Genomic DNA, 23,282 nt, shown 5'->3' on the forward strand with positions numbered 1-23,282 from the left:
TAAAAATTTCAATTTAATCAATTTAAATTGTAATTAAAATTTAAAATTTTAATATTTTTAATATTTTTTTATTTTTTAACAGACCCGCGGGTTGCCCCGCCTAACCTGCGGCCCACCTTGAGTTAGGTTGGGTTGGAGATTTTGCAACCTCCCAATTGGTGGGTTGACCCGTTCCGCCCCACCATATGATGAGCCCGCTATGGGTTGATCCGTCTCATTGTGGGTTGGTCCATTTGACAGCTCTAACTCTACTGTATGAAATGTGTCATGTTGAGTTTCATACTATATTTTTCATGTAATGTATCACTGTTCTATTTATAAATATTAAGAAATCTAACATATATATATATATATATATATATATATATATATATATATATATTTAAATTTATTTATTTAATTTAATAAGTTGTTTAAATTTGTGCGTTAGGTAAACTTTTAGCTCATTTATAGTACTATCAATATGTTTATTGTTTTTTAGTAAAATTATTGAACTTTGAAGGGCCTTTTTAAAATTTCCATGGCTGAAAGAGAGTGGAAAGGAAAGTGAAGGAAGCATGGGCGATGTTGGAGGGGCCCAGGCTACATTTGTGTGGTGCGGGGCCCGTCTTGTTGGGCAATTGGCCAGCCAATTGCATCTCTTGATGGATTTGCTTTTAAATGTGGCATACAAACGACAAATAATTAAATTTGTGAAAAATTGTATATTAAACCTCATATGTGTATTTATTTCTAAAAATACACTGATGGAGTTTTAAAAATGCCCTCGTATTTTCAATTTATTTTTGATTTATTCTTGAACGGCTGATGTTGCCATTTTATATAGCAGAATAATATTGCGATAAATACAAAATATTTACAAATTATTAATGGTTTTTTTTTAAAATCAGTATTATATATTAAAAAAATATTGTACGGATGCCTTATTTTTTCATTTAAAAATATCCTTAATACAATTTTATTATAGTAATTTCGATTAAAATTATTACAATGTAGAGTGGTTTTAATTAAAATTACTTTAAATAGTTTTAATTCAAATATATTCGGTATTAATTCAAATTGCTTTATTGCTAATTCAAACGGCTTCAATATTGATTAAAAAATCCTAATATTGTTAAATCATTTTAATTTATTAAAAATAATCTAATTTGTTTAATATTATTATAATACTTTTAATCAAAATTATTCTAATATAGAACGATTTTAATTAAATCGGCTATAAGAATGTTATAATAAGAGCATTTTTTAGATTAAAATAGGATGTATTTTTTGAGTTTAAGATGCTCTCTACCTATAGGAACAATTTAATTTTTGTGTCATTTTAAATTGTTAGTTTTTAAAGGGAGATCTATCTAATTTTTGGTTGGATAATTTCAATTTATAGTTTTCAATAAATTTTAATAACAAATAAATAATAAAAGTTTTAAGATAATTATTTATACTAAATTTTTAGTTCATATACATTTTATATTAAATTTTAATAATATTATTTATAGTTATTTATAGGAGTGAGCAAAAGATTGATTAAATTGAATTATCTAATCAAACTGATCGAAGTTAAAAGTTTGATTTGATTAATTGAGAAATTTAATTTATTTTATCTTGATTTAAAAAATTCAAATTGATTAAATCAATTAAAATGAATTCGGTTAAGGGGAAGGGTATGGGACGAACTTACGCATCCTACGATACGCCCAATACCTTCTCTGGTCCAAATCATAAGTAGAACAACAGGAAATACTACAAGCGATGAAATATTTCTATTGATATAGATTTTTTTTTATGCCTTTGATAAATCAAGATGGAATCCGTCACTTTAATGATTTCACATAGTCATTTTCATGATCATATATGAAAAGGTAAATCGAGAAACTGCAGTTAATCATAACTAAGAAACCCTTGATGAACCAAGGGCTTCTATGGTTAGTTGCGACGATCATGAAGACTATGCCTTCCTTATGGAGCACTATGCCACTTCAGGGAGGTTCGAAACTTCAGTCAAACAGCTCCGGTAGAGGTTCGAAGGGCATTCGAGTCTGAAAGTTTTTAATCGCGCTGTTTATATGTTTATAAAACATAAATGACTTTTTTTTGTTTCCGATATATAGTTGCTTCTCATTGCGTTTTTCCTTCTATTAACTGCTGTAATAATCATATTTTGTGGATAAATACCTGAAAATAAAAATTATTTAGCTGAGCTCAGTTGATAGCAACAAAAAAAAATCTATTAAATCGAATTAATTGATGGAATTTAAACATTCAATTCGATTATTTTAAAAATTTATTTTTTAAATGATTATTTTAAATAATTCAATTTAATTTTTTTAAATTCTTAATTCTATTAAACTAGATAAATTAAAATTTTGATGTTGATTTTTATAAATCAACATCAATATCCATTAAAACTGGCCTCACAATAGTGGTGCTAGTTTTTTGAGATCAGCGTAAAGCCGTGGTGTTGGTGTTTTATTGATCTTCCACCGTATTGTCATTGTTGTTGATGTTTAGATGGAAAATATTTATATAATAATTTTTTTTTTGAGTTATTTCGCCTTATTAAAATAATTAAATCGGAGATTTATCGGATAAGAATTAAAAGAATTGTCTTGTCTCGGTATGCCGCACAAATCAATGACGTTGCTCCAGCTAAGTCCGACTCGTTAACCGCACTCGCAAGTTCCATTAAAATTATCGAATTTAAAAATTAATTCAATTATTTTTATTTATTTATTATAAAAATGATCGATTATTTTAAATAATTCAATTCAATTTTAATTTTAAAACTCATAATTTAATTAAATCAAATAAATATATATTTTTAATTAAGTCGAACTTTAAATCTTTAAATCGAGAAATTGAAATGCGCGACGACCCTTCGATGCGGATAAATTTTAGTTCACAATTATGTATTTTATAATTCAGTTTCAGATTAAATTAGTCGATGTTTTATTAATTTAATTTTTTATTTTTTTAAAAAAATTTAGTCGATTTGATTTTGAACCGATATATGACATTCCGATCTTTCTTTAAATTGGGTCCGGAGAAAAACCGGATGGTTCGATTTCGTCCGACCGGAGACTGGGCCGGGTCTGAGCCTGGAATCATTATATGATTCATTATAGTACAGGCCCCCGAGGAACCGGATTGATGTTTTTTTACTCTTTTACCAGAAGGTTAGGGCTCGCGAGGTCTTCCCATTCGTGGCGATCGATCGAGCGATCGGTGATCACAGTCCCCGATTGCGCAATCCCGAGGAAGAGTGAGGAGCTCCGATTCACCTTTCTCGGCGGCGGCCGTCCAGCGGGTACGTTCAGTTGTCGTCCTTCTTCATTGACTTCTTTTTGCTCGCTTCGGTCCTTCGGCCCATTTTCCCTGTTTGGTGCAATTCGTGCGGCTTTGCTTTCCTTCGTACTGACTAACGGAAGGATGGTTTGTTTGTGTTTCTTGACAGGAGAGCAGCGAGAAGAGGTGGATGTTTTGTGGTTCCTTTGATGGATTTGAATGCGTCGCCTTTGCCTGATGAAGATGAGCAGCCTTTCGAGGAGAAGTTGGATGGCGAGGTCATGCACGAAGAAATTATCGAGTCTGCTGTGGCCACAATGCGTCGGGTATGTAGTGTGCACTTTTGCTCACTGCCGATTCTAACTACCATCTTTGCCGCGACGGTATATCACAGTGGAAATTTTCTATCAAGCGTCTATGGCAGTTTGTTATTTCTTTCTTTAGTTCACGCCTGCTTTATTTTATTTTATTTATAAAGAGTTTCTTAAAATCATGAGGCGAAACTTGTTTATTGCTGGCACTTACTGAGGCAATTATGTGGAAGGCCTTATCATTGGGAAGGTGGTTTGGGTCTATTGGTTAATAAATTTATCTTTATTGAAAATGCTCCAGATTAGTTATATTGGTTGTCTTCCTCCAAATTTTTGACAGAATTGTTTCAATATTATATATGTAAATGTACTACTTTAATCTGAGCCTTCTTTCCAATGAATAGGAGCGTGAAGAAAGGCGTCGGAAGTTGAAAAGAGAAAACCGTGATGAAGGTCATAGATATCCTCAACAAGTGAGGAACAATTACATGTCCCAGAGTAGAAGCAGTAGACATTATGGAAGAGTTAAGGAGGTCCCTCAAGGTTTTTCCTTCATTGTTTTTTCTGTATACTTTGACACTCCTGTTCTTGGAGCTATCATCATCAGCTTTTAATTCTAGTCATGGGGATAGAGATGATCAAAAACATCAAATTTTCTCTTTTTTGTTGCGGTCTCAATTTTTGAGTTAATTAGAAAACCATTTGTCGGTATTTTGGGATCATAATGAATCATATACAATCAACTGGTAGTACCTTGGTAGATTGATTATGCTTTTATCAACTCTGCATATTAAATATTAATTAATAGGAAAAAATATCTAATGGCAGCAACTTTTGTTTGGGCTATGATCAAAGGTTGCAGGCATTGTACATTGGAAAGCTACTGTGTCCAGTGTTTGATCATAGGTTGAGATTATTACTATCCTACATTCTATAACCAAAATAAATTTCAAAAATTATATTTAGAATTTATGGTTTATTATAATTACTAAATAATATTTCTACTTTTTATTTCCTGTTTGAAGATTGAGTATTCAATACATTTATGACTGTCTTTCTTACATTCAATATAACTCTTCCAATAAATTCCTAAGTTCATGAATTGTAAAATTCGGATTTTTTTCAGGATGGAGTCAATAAACTAGGGTTGTATTTTACTTATCAGACAAGCACTTTTATGTATTTATAACTAAAAATAGGCAAGCATGTGTCATAGAATTTAGATGCATAGTAGCATAACTGTAATGTCTATTAAAATTACAAAAAATACGTTAATTTTTTTTATACATTTTGTAATATTCATACAATCTTCTAGATTTCTCTGTTATCTATTTTCTTATCTTATTATCTTTGTCTTGTTATTCTCGTGTGTTTTGCGGCATTTCCAAGTCTCCATTGGATTCTGCCTTGAACATCGACATTTCCTTGTCTTCCCAACACCAGTTCGATTTCTTCTCAACTTCATCCACCTCAGTCTCTCATTTAGATGTATCAGCACAACTTGTCTGCATGTAGAAGTTTATCTTCAGTGGAATAGATAAAAGCACTGGACTGTAACCCAATCCACTGGCAACCACAAAACTAACCCCTATTGATTTTGCAGTATTAGCCTGATTTGGGCATAAGATCACATGATCCTGAAATCTGATGATTGGTTGTAGGCTTGTGGCATCATTATGACTAGTCTTAGATGCTGAAAGTTTTGATTTGAACAGAGGAAAGTAACTTCTGAATCTTTTACAGGCCATCCACTGCACCTTAAGTTAAAAGGGACATTGTACGACATCATGTTAGGCCAACTATACTTTGTTGGTTACAGTAGTCAGCAGTAAATAAACAACATTGGAGAATTAATGAGCAAAGAAGAGGACATTGAGAAGGAGGCACAAAGTAATTAGGAGAGAGAAAAAAATGTTACTATGCACGTGTTATCATGTATAACTTTGATGGTAAATAGATGAAGACGGTATGCATATAGAAAGACAATCTGTGAATTGCACAATTTCACAGTCTAAATTAATTAAATTTAAAGCTGTAGGGTGTGAAAGGAATTCCATGAGAAACAGTGGCAGAATCAAGGTGTCGAAACGCTTTCTCCCATGGCACTTTCCCTGTTTCCTTTGGCAAAAAAAGAGGGAAGAAAAAAACTTAGGAAACTCTTGAACAGAAAACTTACTTTTGTATGCAATGGAGTTAAAATCCAACCTTAAAAATTCAAAACTATTTTATCTTTTCAAATCAAATTTTGAATTTTGTTTTGTTTTTCTAATTTTTTAACTATAAAGTTTTAAAATTTAAGTTTCCCTCCTTTTTGTCCCTATTAGCTAATGGTTGGATGTAAAACTCTATTTATTTCCTTCCCTCAGAGAAAACCAAAACTAAGGAAATATTATTCAGTCCTTTTCCTTGAGGTTTTTTTCTTCTTTCTCTATTTCTTTCCTTAGTTATTTTCTTCCCTTGTAGGAATATGGGCCTTATTGACTTGTGTATCACTAGTGATTTAGACTTACATTGCATCTCAATGGCAGGTTCAGTGCCATGTTGCCTAAGCAAAATAATTGGGGCATTCAGTTTGTTGTTGTCATGGTGGTGGTTGTTGTTTTCCTTATCATCTTGTCCTAGGTACTATCTTAACTGCTCCGTTCTTCTTAACATAAAGAAGTGTGGATTCTTGTTTCATTAATTTTTAAGATTTTTCTTCATGTTTGAACAGTGTAATGACCTTAAGGTTGTGATTAGATATAGTCACTCAAATTTGATACCAAGTTTTGACCTACTCAAGAATGCCTATTTTAGTTGCTGATCTTGTGTTCCTGGTGTCCTTTTCTTTTCAACAACTTGTTTCTTTGTTCTTCCACAGTTCTGAAACTAGGTGAAGCTAATACTAAGTCCAAGGGAACTGGATGCTTCAATAAATAAAACCTTTGTATCTGTCTTTATGCTACTTTTGTTGGGCAAAGATATTGAGTCACTGTTTATGCTCACTTTAACCTTTAATTTCTTTTAATCTTTCTGAAATTATTGCAAGAGCATTGCATTCTTGTCTATTTTCCTGGAAGTTTTAGATTTGAGAAAAATAAAGTCTTGTATTACTGTGATAATCTGATTATTTGTCAGAGATATAACATAAAATAATGTAATTGTAAGTTTGCAGATTTTATTGAGTTGCTAAATTGTTGTTTTTTAATCCTGAAGGATTAGCCTTAATTCTTTTTTCCCTTCAATATCCTTTACTGGTATTTTTTCCTCAAGAAGTATTAATTAATGGAATACGATTTTCCTAAACATCTATCAAATTGTGATGTATTATTATAGATCGTCTCCATTCTTGTTATCAGGTTGGATGGACTGTCCTTCATTTGGTCAGAACATTGGCCTTATAATTCCTTCCAAAGTTCCTCTAGATGAGACGTATAATGAAAGTGTGCTACCTGGAAAAAGATATTCTTCAAAACAGGCTATTAATAAATTAAGAAGTCAAAGACGCGAAGTGAGTAGTATGTTTTGTTGAAAATGCTTGTTTATGATTTCCTTGCTTGTTCCATGTGGCTTATGATAATTTACAAAAGAATGCTTCCTCTATCATTAAAGTACACTTTTTGGTTTACTTGACAAATCTTTTTTTGTCCTTTTGTTCTATCACAGACCTTCCAATGTTTTTCTGCATGTAGTGTCTGACAGTACTAATTTTATCCTAGATCACTGTGGTAGTTAATTTATTCAGTTTATTGAGTAAAGATTCTATATTAATTTGTTTATGGTTATACACAAATTGGAGATAGAATTAAGAACACTTAATTATATTCTTGCTATGGATACACTAATTATATTTAATTATATATACTTGCTATGGATACACTAATTATATTTAATTAAGATGAACACGAATTGGTATGGCAAATTATATTTAATTAGTTCCATTTTTCCTTCAATCACTTGTGGTCCTTTTCTTCAGCTTGGGTTGGTGATTGATTTGACAAATACGAACCGCTACTATCCACCATCAGAATGGATCAAGCTAGGCATTAAGCATGTCAAAGTAAGGAACTTATTTTTTCCTCTCCCCAGTTGTTAGATGGAGCTGCTGATAAAAGCTTTTCCTAATACAGATTCCATGTAAAGGACGTGACTCTGTGCCAGATAATGAGTCTGTAAATACATTTGTTCATGAGGTTAGTTCTATTGCCCATATGCTGTTTGATATTCCTATTCTTATCTAGATAATATTATTTGACATGATATCATGCTAATATAATTCAATATTTCTCCCTGATTCCGTAAGTTCCTTCTTCACAGGGAACTGATTGTGTTCTTAGTTGTCATAATTGGGAGTTATAGTGATTCATGTTTATCTTTCTGCTTGTCAGTTTTCATGTATGATCAAGAATTTTTATATAAAACAACAAGCTAACTGTGAACAAGTTTGTTACTTCTTGTCTTAGTTAAATCACATATGTATCTTACCAATCATCTCTTTTCTATATTCTTTACCTGTAACAAATTTATTTGCTTATTTTATCCTCTTTTGTAACTGCACGTCCATCTCATCACTTGTTATCTCTGCTATGCTAACTTTAATTCTATGCCAGTTTTTAAATGTTAAACACCACAAGCATGGTAGGCTTACAACTGCCTTATAAGAACTTTCTTATAGTTTAAAGGACACAAAATTTGACATGGTCTGGTTACACAACACAGCCAGCAGAAATTTAAGTGATTTTCAGTTCGGTGAAACTTGTTCAAGTCAACATATTGGCATGTTTATGACATGGATATAAAACAATGATACAGATGGGTTGAGCCATTTTACTCATGTATGACCATCTTATCGATAAAAGAATATTTTATATATGTACATATATGCATACGGACATATATATGTACCCATAAATTACTTACTTGATATGATATCAGGTATTACAATTTCTGTCCCGCCAAAGACACTCAAAGAGGTATATTCTTGTTCATTGCACTCATGGGCACAACCGTACAGGTTTCATGATTATCCATTTCCTCATGCGGACTCAACGAATACATGTTGCTGAAGTAGGTGATATTGCTACTTTCCTACCTAAAGAATTGAATACATTTTTCCTTTTAAAGCCTTTGATCACTATTTCTGATTTGTTAAGCAGGCATTCCAAATGTTTGCTCATGCACGTCCCCCAGGAATATATAAGCAGGACTACATTGAAGCACTTTATAAGTTTTATCACGAAAGTCCAGAGAACATCTTTTGTCCATCCACTCCAGAATGGAAAAGATCTTCTGATCTTGACCTGAATGGTGAAGCTGTGCAAGATGATGATGATGAAGATGGTGATACTGGAATTGGAATGACTGTATGTGTTTCATGTTGTATGAATTCTCTGTTCTTTTACTTTCTTACAATACTTTTAAGTCTTTAGTTCCTAGAAATTGTGTGATATAAGAGATTATTCACGTGGATATTTGTTTGTAGCACATATATTTTTGCTTTATTTTTCCTCTTTTTGTCATCCCAAGCTTTACTTCTCAGATGATGAAAGTCATGTGGATAGAGGCATTGTCTATCATATGGAAATCATATGCACAATCAGTGAAAATAACCTTTGCTGATTTATGCCAAACTATCTTGTATTTGTTTCCTGTGACAAAGTTCATTTTTAGTCATGTAAATTGATTGTGAATTTTTGTATCACATGTAAATCATATGCACAATTAAGAAAAATTATTGTTTTCTGATTGATGCAAATTATTATTTTTCCTCCTTTGAAGATTTTCTTCACATTATATGGTTTGCATCTTTGCATAGACTTTCATTGTACATTGACCATTACATGGTGTTTACTTTGGTGGAAAATGGGTCGGATGGGAAGAAGTTGATGCAAAATTAGGAGAAACTTTTACTTCTGTTTACTTGGTTGGAAACACAGACTGAAAGTAATGGATGGTAAACACTCCAACTTTTCCTTGATTTGTTTCCTTCCAAATATGGGCAATGTTGGAAGTTTTTCAAGTTATGTGATGACTAAATTGCTGCTTTCCTTCCAACAAAATTACCCTATACACCACGTTCTTATAAACCTCCTTTCCCATTTTAGCCACTGCAAATATATACGATGCCTACAATCACACTAGTGGCACCCACACCCAATTTCTGGTGTCTCCAGTGATACAAACTCACACAGCACATGCAGACCACAATCAAGGTTATTAGTGCCATTTTAACAAATAAAAATTTCCATGTCTCTCTTTCTCTCAAGCGAAGAAAGGAAGGAACACTCCAAAATAAATTTCATCCTCCCAAGTAAACAAAGCAAAAAAATCAATTATCATCAATTATTAGTAAATAAGGCCTTATGTTACATGTACATATTTGTTATATGAAACTGTTCTTTTTTATGATTCTTTGGCTTGTTTTAAAACATCACTGATCCTTTATTGACTTTGGCATTGCTGGAGTTTTCACCTGCTTTCTTTTGCAGGAAGGTATGGATAATAAAGTGTTAACAAATGATGATGTTCTAGGCGATGCAATTCCTTATGACCAGCAAGATGCTATGCGCCATCTCTGTTACCAGTTCCTTGATTTAATGCCACCTACGGTATTAATATTTTGGCATTACACACAATTTGTAGAATAGTTGCCCTTTCTTTTGTTTATGTTATGTTTATTGAAAGGTCACTAGATGTTATTTCATCAGTGAGAGGAAGTACCTGCAATTACATTTGAATTTTAGATCATAAGGTTCTCTAGCTTTTTCTTGGTAGCAAATTTGCAAATTATGATTCAACTTTTCTGCGCTTGTTCACTTTTCTTTTTTGGTCTCTTTCTCTCTCTTGTTTTCTAAACTTTATTTCTCTAGTTATGTAAATGGAACTAAGCTATCTTCAGTTTCATCTCAATTGCCAAGATGCAAATGTGCTGTTATTTAGGTTAAAACTAGTCTTTCCTCATTTGTCCTTACAATTTACCTAACTCAGTTTTAAATTGCTAATGATATGCAATACTTTACTGAAACTTTATTTTCATGACAAAGCCCATTTAATAAGGATTTGCTTGATCATATACCTTATTGGTTTGTAGGGAAGAGCAAATCCTCAATTTCCTGGCTCACATCCTGTTTCTCTCAACAGGTTGGTGTTTATCCTTCACTTTTATATTTAACATGTTAAACATGACTTGAAGGAGATGGGCGGTAATTAGTGGGAGGAGTATCACATAGTTTTTCTTGGTTTAGATTTGTCATTTGCGAACATTAGATGTTTATAAAATTGATAATTTGTAGGTTTGCAGTAGCAGTTTTTCCATCATGTATTCTTCTGATGGTTTCATGTGCAAGATTTTGCCTTCTGCTACAAAGCATCCAACATTTGGTTGTTCATTCTTTGCTTGGTTACGCTTGGACTTAAGATCCTGAGCTGGATAAGCCACATGTATCATTGTGTGAATCATATGGCTTATAGTGATGTCACCACGTGGCATGATCATACCTTTAAAGTGCAAAAGTTTGGATGTTAAAAGATGTTAAGTTTGTTATTGCATAGTGCATAGTCAATGCCCCTCTGTTAGTTTTCTCGACTTTGCCGTCGAGTTGATTTCTCCTGTAAATCTGACTTATTTTGGTGTCATTCTTTGGACCGAGCTAGTATGAAGAATAGGAAGAGATTGACATGGTGGCGGGTGCATTTCGATGTACACTTTTAACTATATAATTAATGAACATGTTGAGAAAATGATTTATTTATCACATGATACAATTATGCATCAACACAGACCAGGCTATGCTAGCATCCAATTGTTGATATCAAATCTTTTGTATTTTTAGAAGCATAGTTAGTAGAGCTCCACATTTCTCTTTTTCCACTTCTAATTTATTAATATCCAAGTTTATGGTAGAAGAAAGATATTAGTCTTTTTCTTGTTCTGCATATGTTACTGCAGGGACAATCTGCAACTACTAAGACAACGATACTACTATGCTACATGGAAGGCTGATGGAACACGATACATGATGTTTATTAGTACTACAGGATGCTATCTAATTGATAGAAATTTTTGTTTCCGGAGAGTTCAAATGCGGTTTCCCCTGAAGAATGCTGCTGAGGTACATCTGTTTTGATTTATTTTACCACATTCTGGAGCTTTATACCTTCCTAATCTGTTTGCTTATGCTTGATCTATCTTTTTTTGATGAAAGGGTTTCCATAATGACACGTTGATTGATGGGGAAATGATTATTGACCAAATTCCAGATGTAGGACTTAAGAGAAGATATTTAGCATATGATTTAGTTGCATTGAATCATTGCTCTGTTATGAAGGTACTGTAACTTTCCTTATGTGCCGTATCTCTTTCACTTAAGGTTGTGATGTTTGGCTATCTTATTCTATCATGCTATGATTGTAGTGTATATTCATGCTGGTCAATGTTTAAACTTGATGTGAGGCATTACATGTTGAAATGTGAATCTGGCATTCACTTGCTTGACTTAAGAAGGTGTATTTTATCATGATATCTTGAAATCTTGGATTAGTTTTTCTAGCTATAATCATCTTTAACATGATTATTATTATCTTGAAAATAATTGATGCAGCATGAACTAATTGTGCCACTAAAAAAACCTGACCAACTTGTAAAGAGGAAAATATTATTAAATTGGAGATGTCTCTATACATGAAATCATAGACTCGAAATAAGATTTGTTATCTGTAAAAATGACTTGGTTGTCTCAAAATTTCGAACAACTTCATGATAATTATAAATGACCTTTTATTTAAAATAATGAAAATAAAATAAAACCTCAGACTACATCATCAACAAGTAAGAATAATAAAATGATACAGAATTTCGAGCACGTTTGTTTATTAGAATATTGTAAATTCCTGGAACTTTCATCTTGTTATTTTCTCTTTATGAAGTCTTACTATTTATGACTGCATGATACCCTGCTCTAGCTTTAAGATGTGAGATTTAAGTTGATAAAGAAACTTTATAAACTTATATAAGTGAGCTATTATTACCATGGGCTTAAAGATTTTGGCAAGTTGTTGAGTCCAATAAATAAAGTAATGGCACAATTCTCTCAACTAAGGTGATGACACCCACTCCAATAGCAATTGCCATGCCTTGAGTGAATCCTTTCTCATGGCTGGAAATAACGACATTAACAGTGGGATAATTCCATCCATACATCCCTTTTGGTGGTCAAAAAGGGGGATGTTGCCAAGATGCTAGATAATGTTGGTAACACAATGATACAAAACTTTCACACGATAGAAAAGCGTTACGTCCTTGAATATAATAGTGAAGAATAATGAAAATTTTATTTATTATAAATAAAATGGTTTAAGCATTGTACTATGTAAAGAATAAAAAATTTGAATTAATAATGCTAAAGTACTCAAGTACTACAATCTTAAAAGGGAAAGTAAAGGAAGAAACTAATAAGAAATAGCAGAAAATTACAACTCTAAATCCACTGGAAACAGTGTTGTAGAATAGTAGATGCAGTGCTATACCAAATGAGCTGGGCCAATGCTTTTGCTTGCTTCTGACACATCTGAAAATAGATATAAAAATAAAATTATGAGTAAGACTGGTGATGAACCCATCCATTGTTAATATGGGTTATGAACCTTTGTACAATTGTAGTTGAAGTTTTAATTGAGGTTCATGATGGAGTTGTATGGTTGGTTAGACTGACAATAACACGAAGCATTTGCACTACCTTTCTTCTTAATTATTATTATCTTTTGGTTTCTGGGAGGCTCTTCTGCCAGTGTTATTTTTACTGATAAATATATTTTCATATCTATTCTCAGACGTGTTAGAGGCAAATGTTGAGTCAGGTTATTAGGTATACTTTTGTGTCTATTATTGTAAGACAGTGTTGGCATTGGATTTGGAGTTTAACTACGAATTGTGGAGTTTTTCACCATTCTCGTCACCTACTTCCTTTACTTTTCCTTTTTAAAACTGTAGTGCTTGTATTTGTCCTTGTTGTTTCAAAACTTTCTTCACTAATGTATTCGAGTAAGTGATGCTCTTTTATCCGGTGAATGTTGTGTATGGTTGTGTTGCTAGCATTCTGTAGCATCTTGGTGGCATTAGGCATTGTCCTGCAGGAGGAACATTTTAATAAAATTTCACCACCAGCATCTTGGTTATTTCCAAGCCATGGGAAGGAAGGTTAGTCAGGGCAAGACAAGCTTACTATCTGCATATTAAGGATCAGAACCAATTTCTTGCAAATATTTTCACTATCTACTAGACTAGTACACAGTTTGGTGAAACACTATCAAACTCAGTTGTTATTTTAGGGTACTATCTGCATATTAAGGATCAGAACCAATTTCTTGCAAATATTTTCACTATCTACTAGACTAGTACACAGTTTGGTGAAACACTATCAAACTCAGTTGTTATTTTAGCCTTATTCTCTGTTTCCTATAAAGAAAGGAAACAAATAGGGAAAGAAAGCGAGTAGGAAAAATACTCATATCAAAAGACTTTTGAAATATTTTTCATTTGAAACTTTCCTTGGAGGGAAGGGAAGTTGGAGGGAACATTAAAAAAAAAATTAAAAAATAGTTAAAATAAAAATAATTTTAATTTTTAAAGGTAAGATCTCAGACTTATTGCATGCGAATGTGAGATTTCTGCTCAATTCATGCGGAAGCAATGTAAAGGAAAACATGTAAGCTTCCAGGTTTAGTTTGTATGCAATATCTTAGTTTGTATGATTTGGATTTCTGAAATATAGTGTAATCACAAAAAAGATAAGAAAGAAAGGAAAACCCTCTTGATTTGCATTTCTTCTAACAAAATATCATCATTGTCTATGAAATGAGTGAGCCCTAAATCTAATTCATTTGCTCACTGCTTACTATCCTGTCCTTGCAAACTCTTCATTGGATTCTCACTCTCTTTTATAGTAGTGTTTCATGGACAAATTTTGTTATATTACTTTTTTGAGTGTAGTTGCCATTTTCGGAGAGGTGGAAACTACTAGAGGAAGAAGTAATCCGACCAAGGAATTATGACAGAAAACAATTGGAGTTCGAGGGCAAGGGCCACCCAATTTATAGATATGACATGGAGCCATTTTCAGTATGCAACTCCAAAGATAGGTGTGTGAGTTGTTTGCTGATGTGCAACAGATACTAACGATCATTAAACTGAACAGGTTCGCAGGAAGGACTTTTGGTTTTTGTCAACTGTTACAAAGCTCTTGAAGGAGTTCATTCCAAGGCTTTCACATGCAGCTGATGGTCTCATTTTTCAGGTACTAGATCATCTTTAATAGTATCATGTTATCTTGGCAAAATTCTGATTAATATTAACAAAGGTTAGTTTGTTTAAGTTCATTTTCGAGAAGTGTGGTTTCATTGGTTTGGATATTCTCTTTCCTGGTGCAAAGATTATGTACCATGTAGATACTGCTCTATTAACAACAAATGTTAGCTTGAATATTTTCAAAGTTGTTTGATCATCTTCTTTATTTCAATAAGGCATGAATATATCAAATACCTCCTTTGTTTCCTAACTTAGGGATGACTACATCGAACTTATCCTGCCGTTGGATTTTATATAAGAGCTTATAGTTTGTAATATTTGTGTAAAGACATTTATATCTCCTTTAATTATGTTCAAGTTGAGATTTTTCCCACAATGCACACTTTTAAGTAGTTTATTGCTATTTCATATGATGATATTTCTAATAAGAATTGTACTTTCCATCTTCCTATTGTGTTTCTTTAGAAAATTGTAGGAATCTCTGAAGTTAACATTCTAGTTGATTGTAGCTAACATTAATCTATCTCTTTCTTGAATTCCAGGGATGGGATGATCCATATATACCACGTACACATGAGGGTCTCCTGAAGTGGAAATATCCAGAAATGAATTCTGTTGACTTCCTTTTTGAGGTCTTTTTGCTTATCTTTCATTTTTCAAATTTCCTTGTTATACTTATTAACTTTGTTTACTTGTTCATGCACTTGTGTGGTTGTCTTTCCTCATTTGCAGATTGGAAGTGAGAATCACCAATTGCTTTTCCTTTATGAAAGAGGAAAAAAGAAACTCATGGATGGGGCTCAGGTTTCATTTTCAGGTGAATGCTTGTTCTAATTATATTTTATCATGAAAATTCAAGAAAAATATTTTGTCTTAACCTTTGAAGCCTGTGCTTGTATTTTCACCCTTTAGCTTTTTTGTCCTTTGATACTTTATACGTTCTGTTTTGGAGCTTAGAGAATGCCATGGTAGATGTCGAGTGGAGTATCATTTGAAATCCTTTTTACTATGGTGCTGTTTTATCTTTTTGAAGAACAATCATCCTGGAAGATCCTATGCAAAAACCCTCGTTCAGAGATAAATATGATGAGTCAATCAGTAGTATCCCAATAACTTTGTGCAGAGAAGGTTGGGCATTTCAAAAATTAGATAATATCTTTTTAAAGATTAGGGGAAAAACTTTTTTAATTGTGTGTTAAGTGTCTTCCTAGATGTGCTCCAGAGGCATGCCACGTGAGAGATGAAGTGAAAACAATTTGACAAACAAGGTCTGTATTTGTCCCAACTATTTCAAGTCGGCTATATAAGTCTTATCCTTCAACTTAGCTCTATACAAGGTTATGTACTAGTAAATTTTTTTAAAATATTTTTTTATTAATTGACTAAAGTTATTTTGGGATTTCCCTCTACTCCTCGCATATTTGAACACGATACCATCTCAACCTCTTTTTTTTTTTTTTTCATCTTTTGGAGTTACACCTGGTGTTTGAAATGAACAAGCTCTATATATAGGATGTAAAACATTGGAGAATATGGGTGATAGTTTGTTACTTTATCCAGGTGACTTGAAATTTTCCCTTTTCTAGTTTGTTAGTTCATCTAGTTGTGAATATGGAAGCAGTTGCAGAGAGCCAAAGCAGAGTTCACAATATTGTTCATTATGGCAAATGAGCCTATGGTTCTCTAAAATGGACTTTCACGATTGTTGTGGTGCCAATTCACATTTCTAAATTTGGTGAACTTACCAGACTGTGAAACATGACTCGTCGACTATCTTTATTTCTCTCTAGGAGAAGGTATTCTTAAGCCTATGCAAAAAATTTAACTGTTCAATAGTCGCTGCATCCACTGTTATGGGTTCAAGTCCAAGCTCACTGAAAGGAGGACCTCATGGTAGGCACGGAAATACCTTGATAACATGAACATCACCTTCAACCCAATTGCAGCAGCAATCTTCCCATTCGTCTAGAGGAGTGACGATGCAAAATCTTCATTAAACACTGGAACCCATTCAAAGCAGAACTCTTTGTTGGGGTGGGTGATGTTTTGTGACTTGATAGAGATGCCATATCATATACTGGGCATGCAGAAGAAAGGGTTGGAAACAACAGATGACTTTTTTAATCCATGATCGGATAAGTTACCAAACTGGTAGCCTCAACCATGTGTGCATTTGATAGAGGGGTTGTATTTTGTCGTATCCTTATTCAGAAACTTCGTGAGGTGACACATTGTTAGGATAATGAAGGATTTCTAGATTGAATAAGAAGTTGACAAACTTCTAGATTGAATAGGAAGTAAATTCTTGCTTGTGCTATTTATTAGTGCAGAAAGGGGGAAAAATCCCACAATTGCTTTCTTTCTGGCTGTAATTCTTACATTATGTTAATTGCTCAGTCAATGTAGAATGATCATCACTCATCTTGTTTTTCATTTTGAGTAAAATCATCAGTGTTGATATGTCTGTAAATATTATTAGCTTCATGAGAATCATTCTTAAAACTTGTATACAGGTGTGGAGGATATTGCCAGTCTCTCAGGCAAGATTATTGAGTGCTCTTGGGATCCAGAAGAAGGCTGTTGGTCATGCATGCGCATACGAACAGATAAATCTACACCGAACGATATTAACACATACAGAAAGGCAAGCGTGGCTAGTCCTCAAAGTAGTAGGAACTCAAATATCAGGTTTTCCATTCCTAGCTTTGCCTGTTATCGCATCTGATGTGACTTCTTCTACCGTTTAATGCAATAGGTCATGCGTAGCATTAAAGATAACATCACAGAAGAGGTTCTGCTTAACGAAATTGCCGAAATTGTGCTCCTCCCAATGTACGCAGATAGGATACAACGAGCGCAGCAGCTTCAGCACAGGCAAAGGTGAAAGAGTATTCTGTGGAGTGGTCGTCGCGATCGGAGACCATTAGAAACTCACGCAAGCCTCTAATCCTGCCATCCTCGCTGTTCCAAGATCTTAAATCAGGAAGCTTCTTTCCAGTTACCCTTGAAGGCCCGGATGCAAATCAAAAAATTTACTCGGTTTCGTGATTGGCTTGCTTTTCACTTGCCTGCGTAGTTGGTAGCTAGTAGTAGAGCTTCATGGGGCTGAGCAGTTTGGCTATTGCAGACAGCTCAAACCCTAGCCACGGCCATTGTATATTCACTGTTTAATGTACATTAATCATTTTTTTTCTTGTATTGTTTTAGTGCCAGTGGAGGAATTTTAGGAGTCAAATTGGAAGAGGAAGAAGTATCCAATTGTTCCAGTGCGTTTAGTTTTAGTTTGTTTAATTTAAATGTTCATATCCCAGTGTTATATGACCAACTGAATTGATCAAGTTGTGGAGATACAAAATTACAGGAGGTTGTTGAATACATTAGCCAGTTCTTAAAGAATGATGCCACTCTCAGTGTCAGTTTGCTTCCGTTTTTTTGTATGAATCTGTTCTATTATTTGAGCTCTTAATTAATGATCTTGTTAAATTTGCAGAGAGATCTCGAAAAGATCGGAATCGGCGTCCGCATCCGCCGTGTGGCTCTTCTTGCTGGCGCTCTGGCTTTTTTTAGCCGCGTCGAACCAGTGCGAGTCGATTCTCCCCATGGAGAAGAGCTCCCGGCTGTCGTCGTCACTGATGGCGGCGGTGCCGTCGTTGACCGAGGAGGAGCGGACGAAGCAAGGATTGGGCGTCCTGTGCGCGTTCGCCGGCTGGTACTTGAATCTGCTCTGCCCTAAATTGACCAGGATCATGGCGTCGGCGTTCGATCCGAGTATCGGGAACAGTGGAGCTTTGTACATGTCGGACTGGCAGTGGATGACATGCATCAGCCGGGAATCCACCGTGAAGAACACCTTCTTCCTCCTCGGATCGAACCCGCAGCCGATCACCCTGTTCGCCTCCGACCACTCCGCTTTCTCCGATTCGAAAATGAGCTTCTTTCCTGCAAAGCTTTCCCCTTTTGGAAACCTGAATATTGCAAGGGAAGGTTTCGATTTGGGGATCGTAAGCGTACCGTCAAGATAGACACAGCCATTGGAGTGGAAGCCGATGGAGCCGGGATATGTGCCGCAGAATGATCCACTGGGAAATGCTCCGCCTTGGCAGAGGCCCAAGGAGAGAGTTGTGCTCTGCCCTTCTTCTTTGGTGCATGCGTTGAGTTCTTGGATTGGAGGCGGATCGGCGTCCGTGGATTCGGTTCGCTTACTAGTTCGGGAAGGCGGCGGCGGAGGCGGAGGCGTTGGTTTCAGGCACAGGACGGTGATCTCGAAGTATGCTTCTTGCGGGAAGGAGGAGAGGCCGAGCCGCGGGCCGGGTAGCGGGAGCAGCATCCTCGCCGTGGCAGCGGCTCCCTCGCGGTGGAGAGTCCTCCCACTCGGACGCAGCGAAACCGTCTGCGAGAACTCCGACGACCCCGGCAGCACCTCCCAGTTCGCATCCACAGCGCCGCCACCCTCTCCACTGCCCTGCGCCGCGGCGTCTTGCGGCCGGCAGCCGGCGAACACGAAGCGCGACCAGCCGTGCTCCACCGCCTCCACTTCCAGCCGCGGGTGGTCCTCCCAATCGAACCGGCTCGGCGCCTCGCCGCCGAGTTCGTGGTCGTAGTGGAGGTGGTGGAAGAGGAAGCTGGCCTTGCGGCCGGCGCTGGAGCGGTAGGCAAGCTGCAGCTTGGCGATGCCGGCTTGGAGGCTCTGGCTTCTGGCCTTGCTTGCCGATTGAGGCAATCGCGGGGTGTTCGCAGCGGAAAGCAACCGCCTGTTTCGTCGTCGTCGGCATAAAATGAGGAAGAGAAGAACAGCGGCCGCGGCGGAGATCGCCGCAGGTAGAATTTTGACCCATAACCTCATCTGGCTATCTGCTGACGTTAAATTCGACGTTGAAAAAGAAGAAGAAGAAGCAGGAGAAATCCAGCATCGATCGGTGAGGCCTCCTTCGTTGCTGTTATTGCGAGGATCGAAGTCTGAAAGAGTTGGCGTATCCGAAGAAGAAGAAGAAGAAGAAGAAGAAGAAGAAGACTGGACCGGCTTCTGGCTGAAGAAAGGAATAGAGAGAGGATTGAGTTGATTATTCAAAGGAAACCGGTGGAATGTCTAACGCTCAACCAAATGAGTTATTATGTGAACATTTCACTTCACCTCCTATATTTTACTTAAATCTCCAAAATGCTCTTAAACTTTTTTTTTCTCCTTTTTTCTTTTTATATAATAGATATTTGAAATACAATTTATACCCATTTAAAAAATTTTGAATTATAATATTTTAATTATTTTTAAAAATGCTTTACTATTGCATTACTTAAAGTTTTCTTTCCCTTTGCTTTGGAGGATAAAACGCTAACAAATTAGACAAAGTCAAAAAGCGCCCTTCTTTTTTCGATTCGAAAAGGTATCATATTTTATTTTATTTTATTATCAAAAGGTACTTTATGCTTGTAAAATAACATAAATATTCTTTAATATTATTTTTTATTAGGGTCTCTTAATATTTTCTATTTAAATCTTGAATTGGACTGATGTGTTTTAGCAATTTTTATTTTGTAGCTGTTATACCATTAATGTTAGGTGAGTAAGATTGTGTTACAACATGAATGTGAAACAAACCATTTATATTGTAGTGCTATGAAATTATAGTTGTTATAACTGTTATAGTAATTGAAGTCTCTAAACAAAATTTAAACATCATTTTTTTGAAATTCAGTTGTAGTAGCTACAAAATAGTAGTTGCTACAATATGAATTTTAAACCTTAAATTGAGAAACCATAATTTTTAACTCAAATTAAACCATGAGACACAATATATTAAATCGAAATTCATTTATAGATCTATAATTGGTTATGAGGTGGATCGTAACAATCAAGTTATAGGCTCAACAAATGTTGTTTAAGTCCTTTTTAGGAGCTCCGAACAATTTTAATCTTAATTTTTTTAATATTGTAATAGTTATGAAATCGTAACTGTTATAACTGTTTAGTAGCTCAGTTATAACAGTTACAAAATCATAACTGGTACAATTGTATAGCAGCTACAAGTTAGTAGATGTTATAATAGGTACGATTTATGTGGGAAAAATAAGAGAGAGATAACAATGGGAATAAGCTATTATTGTATAATGGAGAGTAGTTGAGTAATTGTATATGGGGATGGGTGTCTTTTGATAAAAAATTAAAATGGGGTGCCATAGTGAATTAGTGATGATTCTACAAAAGACGTCCTTGTGACTTTTGTCAAAAAAAAAAAAAGAAGATATTTTGCAATTATTGAAAACTTTGGGATACATCTTGAAAGAATAAATAAAATTTGAGGGCTAGAAGTATCTCAAATTTTAAAATAGAATTTGATTTAATTTCAAAATAATTTCTCCATCAGGGTCAACTCAAAACCCAAAAAAATTCAGATTAAATTTCAGGTCTAACGCAATCCGACTCAAAGCCTAAAACTTTCAATCCAAATTCGATATTTTTTAGATTGATTCGGATCGAATTGATGAGTTAAATTCATTTTTGACACTCCTACTCGACCTCCTAGTCTAACCATAAATTATGATTCCTTTCTTCTTCCCTACATGTGTTTCTTCTTATCTTTTCCTTTCTTGTTTTGTCGATCGCCTCCACCATTTGCCTTCGAAGGTAAACAGAGCATGTATCTCTAAGAATAAATGGATGGATAAGTAGGCCATAATAATTCTATAATTGCAAATAAGCTAGACATTAATTACCATTAATGAAGCCTAAACGCCGTGGATTCATGGTTATGACTTTTCTTTTTCTTTTTTCTTTTTTAAAAATTGTGAAAAAAATCAATAATCCAACAACGTTGACTTGTTACATCAATCGGATGTCAACGACTGACGCATCACATCACATTGACGCTTGATGATCAAAATTAAGATTAAATGGGTTCGGTCTAATTGACTTGCCTAAATCATTCAGTCCGTTCAAATGGACTAGCTTAATCGTCCTAACGGACTCATCTTGGTTAATCCATCTATATTGTTCGATCTAACTAGACTAATCGACTTATTTAGACCAACTTTCGCATCTATATATATCATCTAATTTATAGTTCGTGGGATCGTCATCTTATGCGGATCTATTGGAGATCGGAATCGAATCGTATAATTCTATCAAAACATCTGTAAAATTTTATTGTACACGATTAATAATTAAAAAAATATAAAAATTAATATTATTAATTATAAATTTAAATTAATTAGTAATTTAATTACTATGATATTTATATTTTCATATCATAAAATCAAAGACTATAATACAAAACAATAATCACATTCAACATGAAAAATATTCTCTTGGTTTATAAGGTTAGAGATGTCATCCTGGATAGATCGGATCAAAATATCAATATTATTAAAAAATTTAATTCAAATTTGAAATAAATTTGAAAATTCTAAACATGAACTTGAATAATCGGACTAACTCAAATTTTTTTAAATAATTCTTTGTTTTTATTTAATACTCCGTCATTATTATACTAATATTCTACTATTGCTATATAAAATATCTTATTTTTTTAAATAAAATTTGATTAAACTCTAAAAAATAAATTTGAAATTCAAGTCAATTTAATTTGAGTCAACTCGAATTCGGACCCAACCAGAATTCAACCCAACCCAATCCAAAAATCCTCAACCTAAACTCAATATTTTTCGAATCGACTCGGATCAAATTGATGATCAAATTTATTTTTCTAGGACACAATTTAAACAACAACAAAATAACTCCTAATAAAAAAATACGTATAATCATTTGTACCTGATCTATTTTGATTCTACACGATTCAAAAACGATTTGATGTTTTCATATTGTAAGATCATGAGATCTTACGATTCATGTTGTGATTTTGTAAGCTATGGTATAATTTAAAATTTTGTGTTTGACTTATCTAGTTGAATAAACTTAATCATCTACTAACTAATTTGATCAATTTTCTAGTCTACTTTATAAAAATTTTAGTTAAAAAATTAAAATTCTAAATAAAAGTAAATATTTTTATATTTATTCATTATAGCTTGGAGTAATTTATTGTATAAAAGTATATATTTTATAAATTTCCAGAAATATAAAATAATAATTATTTTTTATGAGTTAAATATGCGATGCAGACATTCTAACAATAAAAAAATTAATAAATGAAAGATAAGTACAAAAAGTAGAAAAAGACAGAAGAGGTAAGCATAAATTAACTAAATTAAAATACTTTTAATTAAATTAGAACGAGAATATTTTAATTAACTTATAATAATTTTAATCTTTTTTTTAAAATAATTGAAATAAAGTTAAATAAAATAATATACCATTTTAAGATAGGTGTCTTTTTTTAAATATCACACTTTTTAAATATTTTAAAATAAATTATATTTGGAAAAATTATGTGTCGAAGAAAAAGGAGCTGAGT

General features: G+C 33.9%; 2 protein-coding genes across 4 annotated transcripts; one reads left to right on the forward strand and one right to left on the reverse strand.

Moving 5' to 3' along the window:
- Nucleotides 1-3,186: 3,186 nt before the first annotated feature.
- LOC141834687 (uncharacterized) lies at nt 3,187-18,177 on the forward strand. 3 transcript variants are annotated; one of them, XM_074722025.1, is made up of 18 exons: nt 3,187-3,304; nt 3,452-3,608; nt 3,998-4,136; nt 6,932-7,083; nt 7,549-7,632; nt 7,703-7,765; nt 8,508-8,639; nt 8,729-8,935; nt 10,061-10,180; nt 10,663-10,712; nt 11,521-11,683; nt 11,777-11,899; nt 14,560-14,688; nt 14,765-14,863; nt 15,417-15,506; nt 15,607-15,691; nt 17,388-17,518; nt 17,630-18,177. In XM_074722025.1, the coding sequence occupies exons 2-18, from the start codon at nt 3,492-3,494 to the stop codon at nt 17,756-17,758; spliced, it is 2,013 nt and encodes a 670-aa protein (XP_074578126.1). In that variant the 5' UTR covers nt 3,187-3,304; nt 3,452-3,491; the 3' UTR covers nt 17,759-18,177. The 3 variants fall into 3 exon arrangements, with proteins under 3 accessions (XP_074578126.1, XP_074578127.1, XP_074578128.1); XM_074722026.1 differs by lacking the exons at nt 17,388-17,518; nt 17,630-18,177 and adding an exon at nt 16,665-17,002; XM_074722027.1 differs by lacking the exons at nt 3,187-3,304; nt 3,452-3,608 and adding an exon at nt 6,122-6,215 and having other exon boundaries at nt 4,097-4,136.
- Nucleotides 18,178-18,188: 11 nt separating this feature from the next.
- On the reverse strand, nt 18,189-19,868 carry LOC141834688 (uncharacterized). The gene is made up of 2 exons (XM_074722028.1): nt 18,886-19,868; nt 18,189-18,813 (listed from the first exon to the last, which is right to left on the reverse strand). The coding sequence occupies exons 1-2, from the start codon at nt 19,715-19,717 to the stop codon at nt 18,353-18,355; spliced, it is 1,293 nt and encodes a 430-aa protein (XP_074578129.1). The 5' UTR covers nt 19,718-19,868; the 3' UTR covers nt 18,189-18,352.
- Nucleotides 19,869-23,282: the final 3,414 nt, after the last annotated feature.

Source organism: Curcuma longa, chromosome 9, assembly GCF_044706935.1.
Source record: "Curcuma longa cultivar G26 ecotype Majalengka, Jawa Barat chromosome 9, ITB_CL_G26_1.1, whole genome shotgun sequence".
NCBI classification, from domain to species: Eukaryota; Viridiplantae; Streptophyta; class Magnoliopsida; order Zingiberales; family Zingiberaceae; genus Curcuma; species Curcuma longa.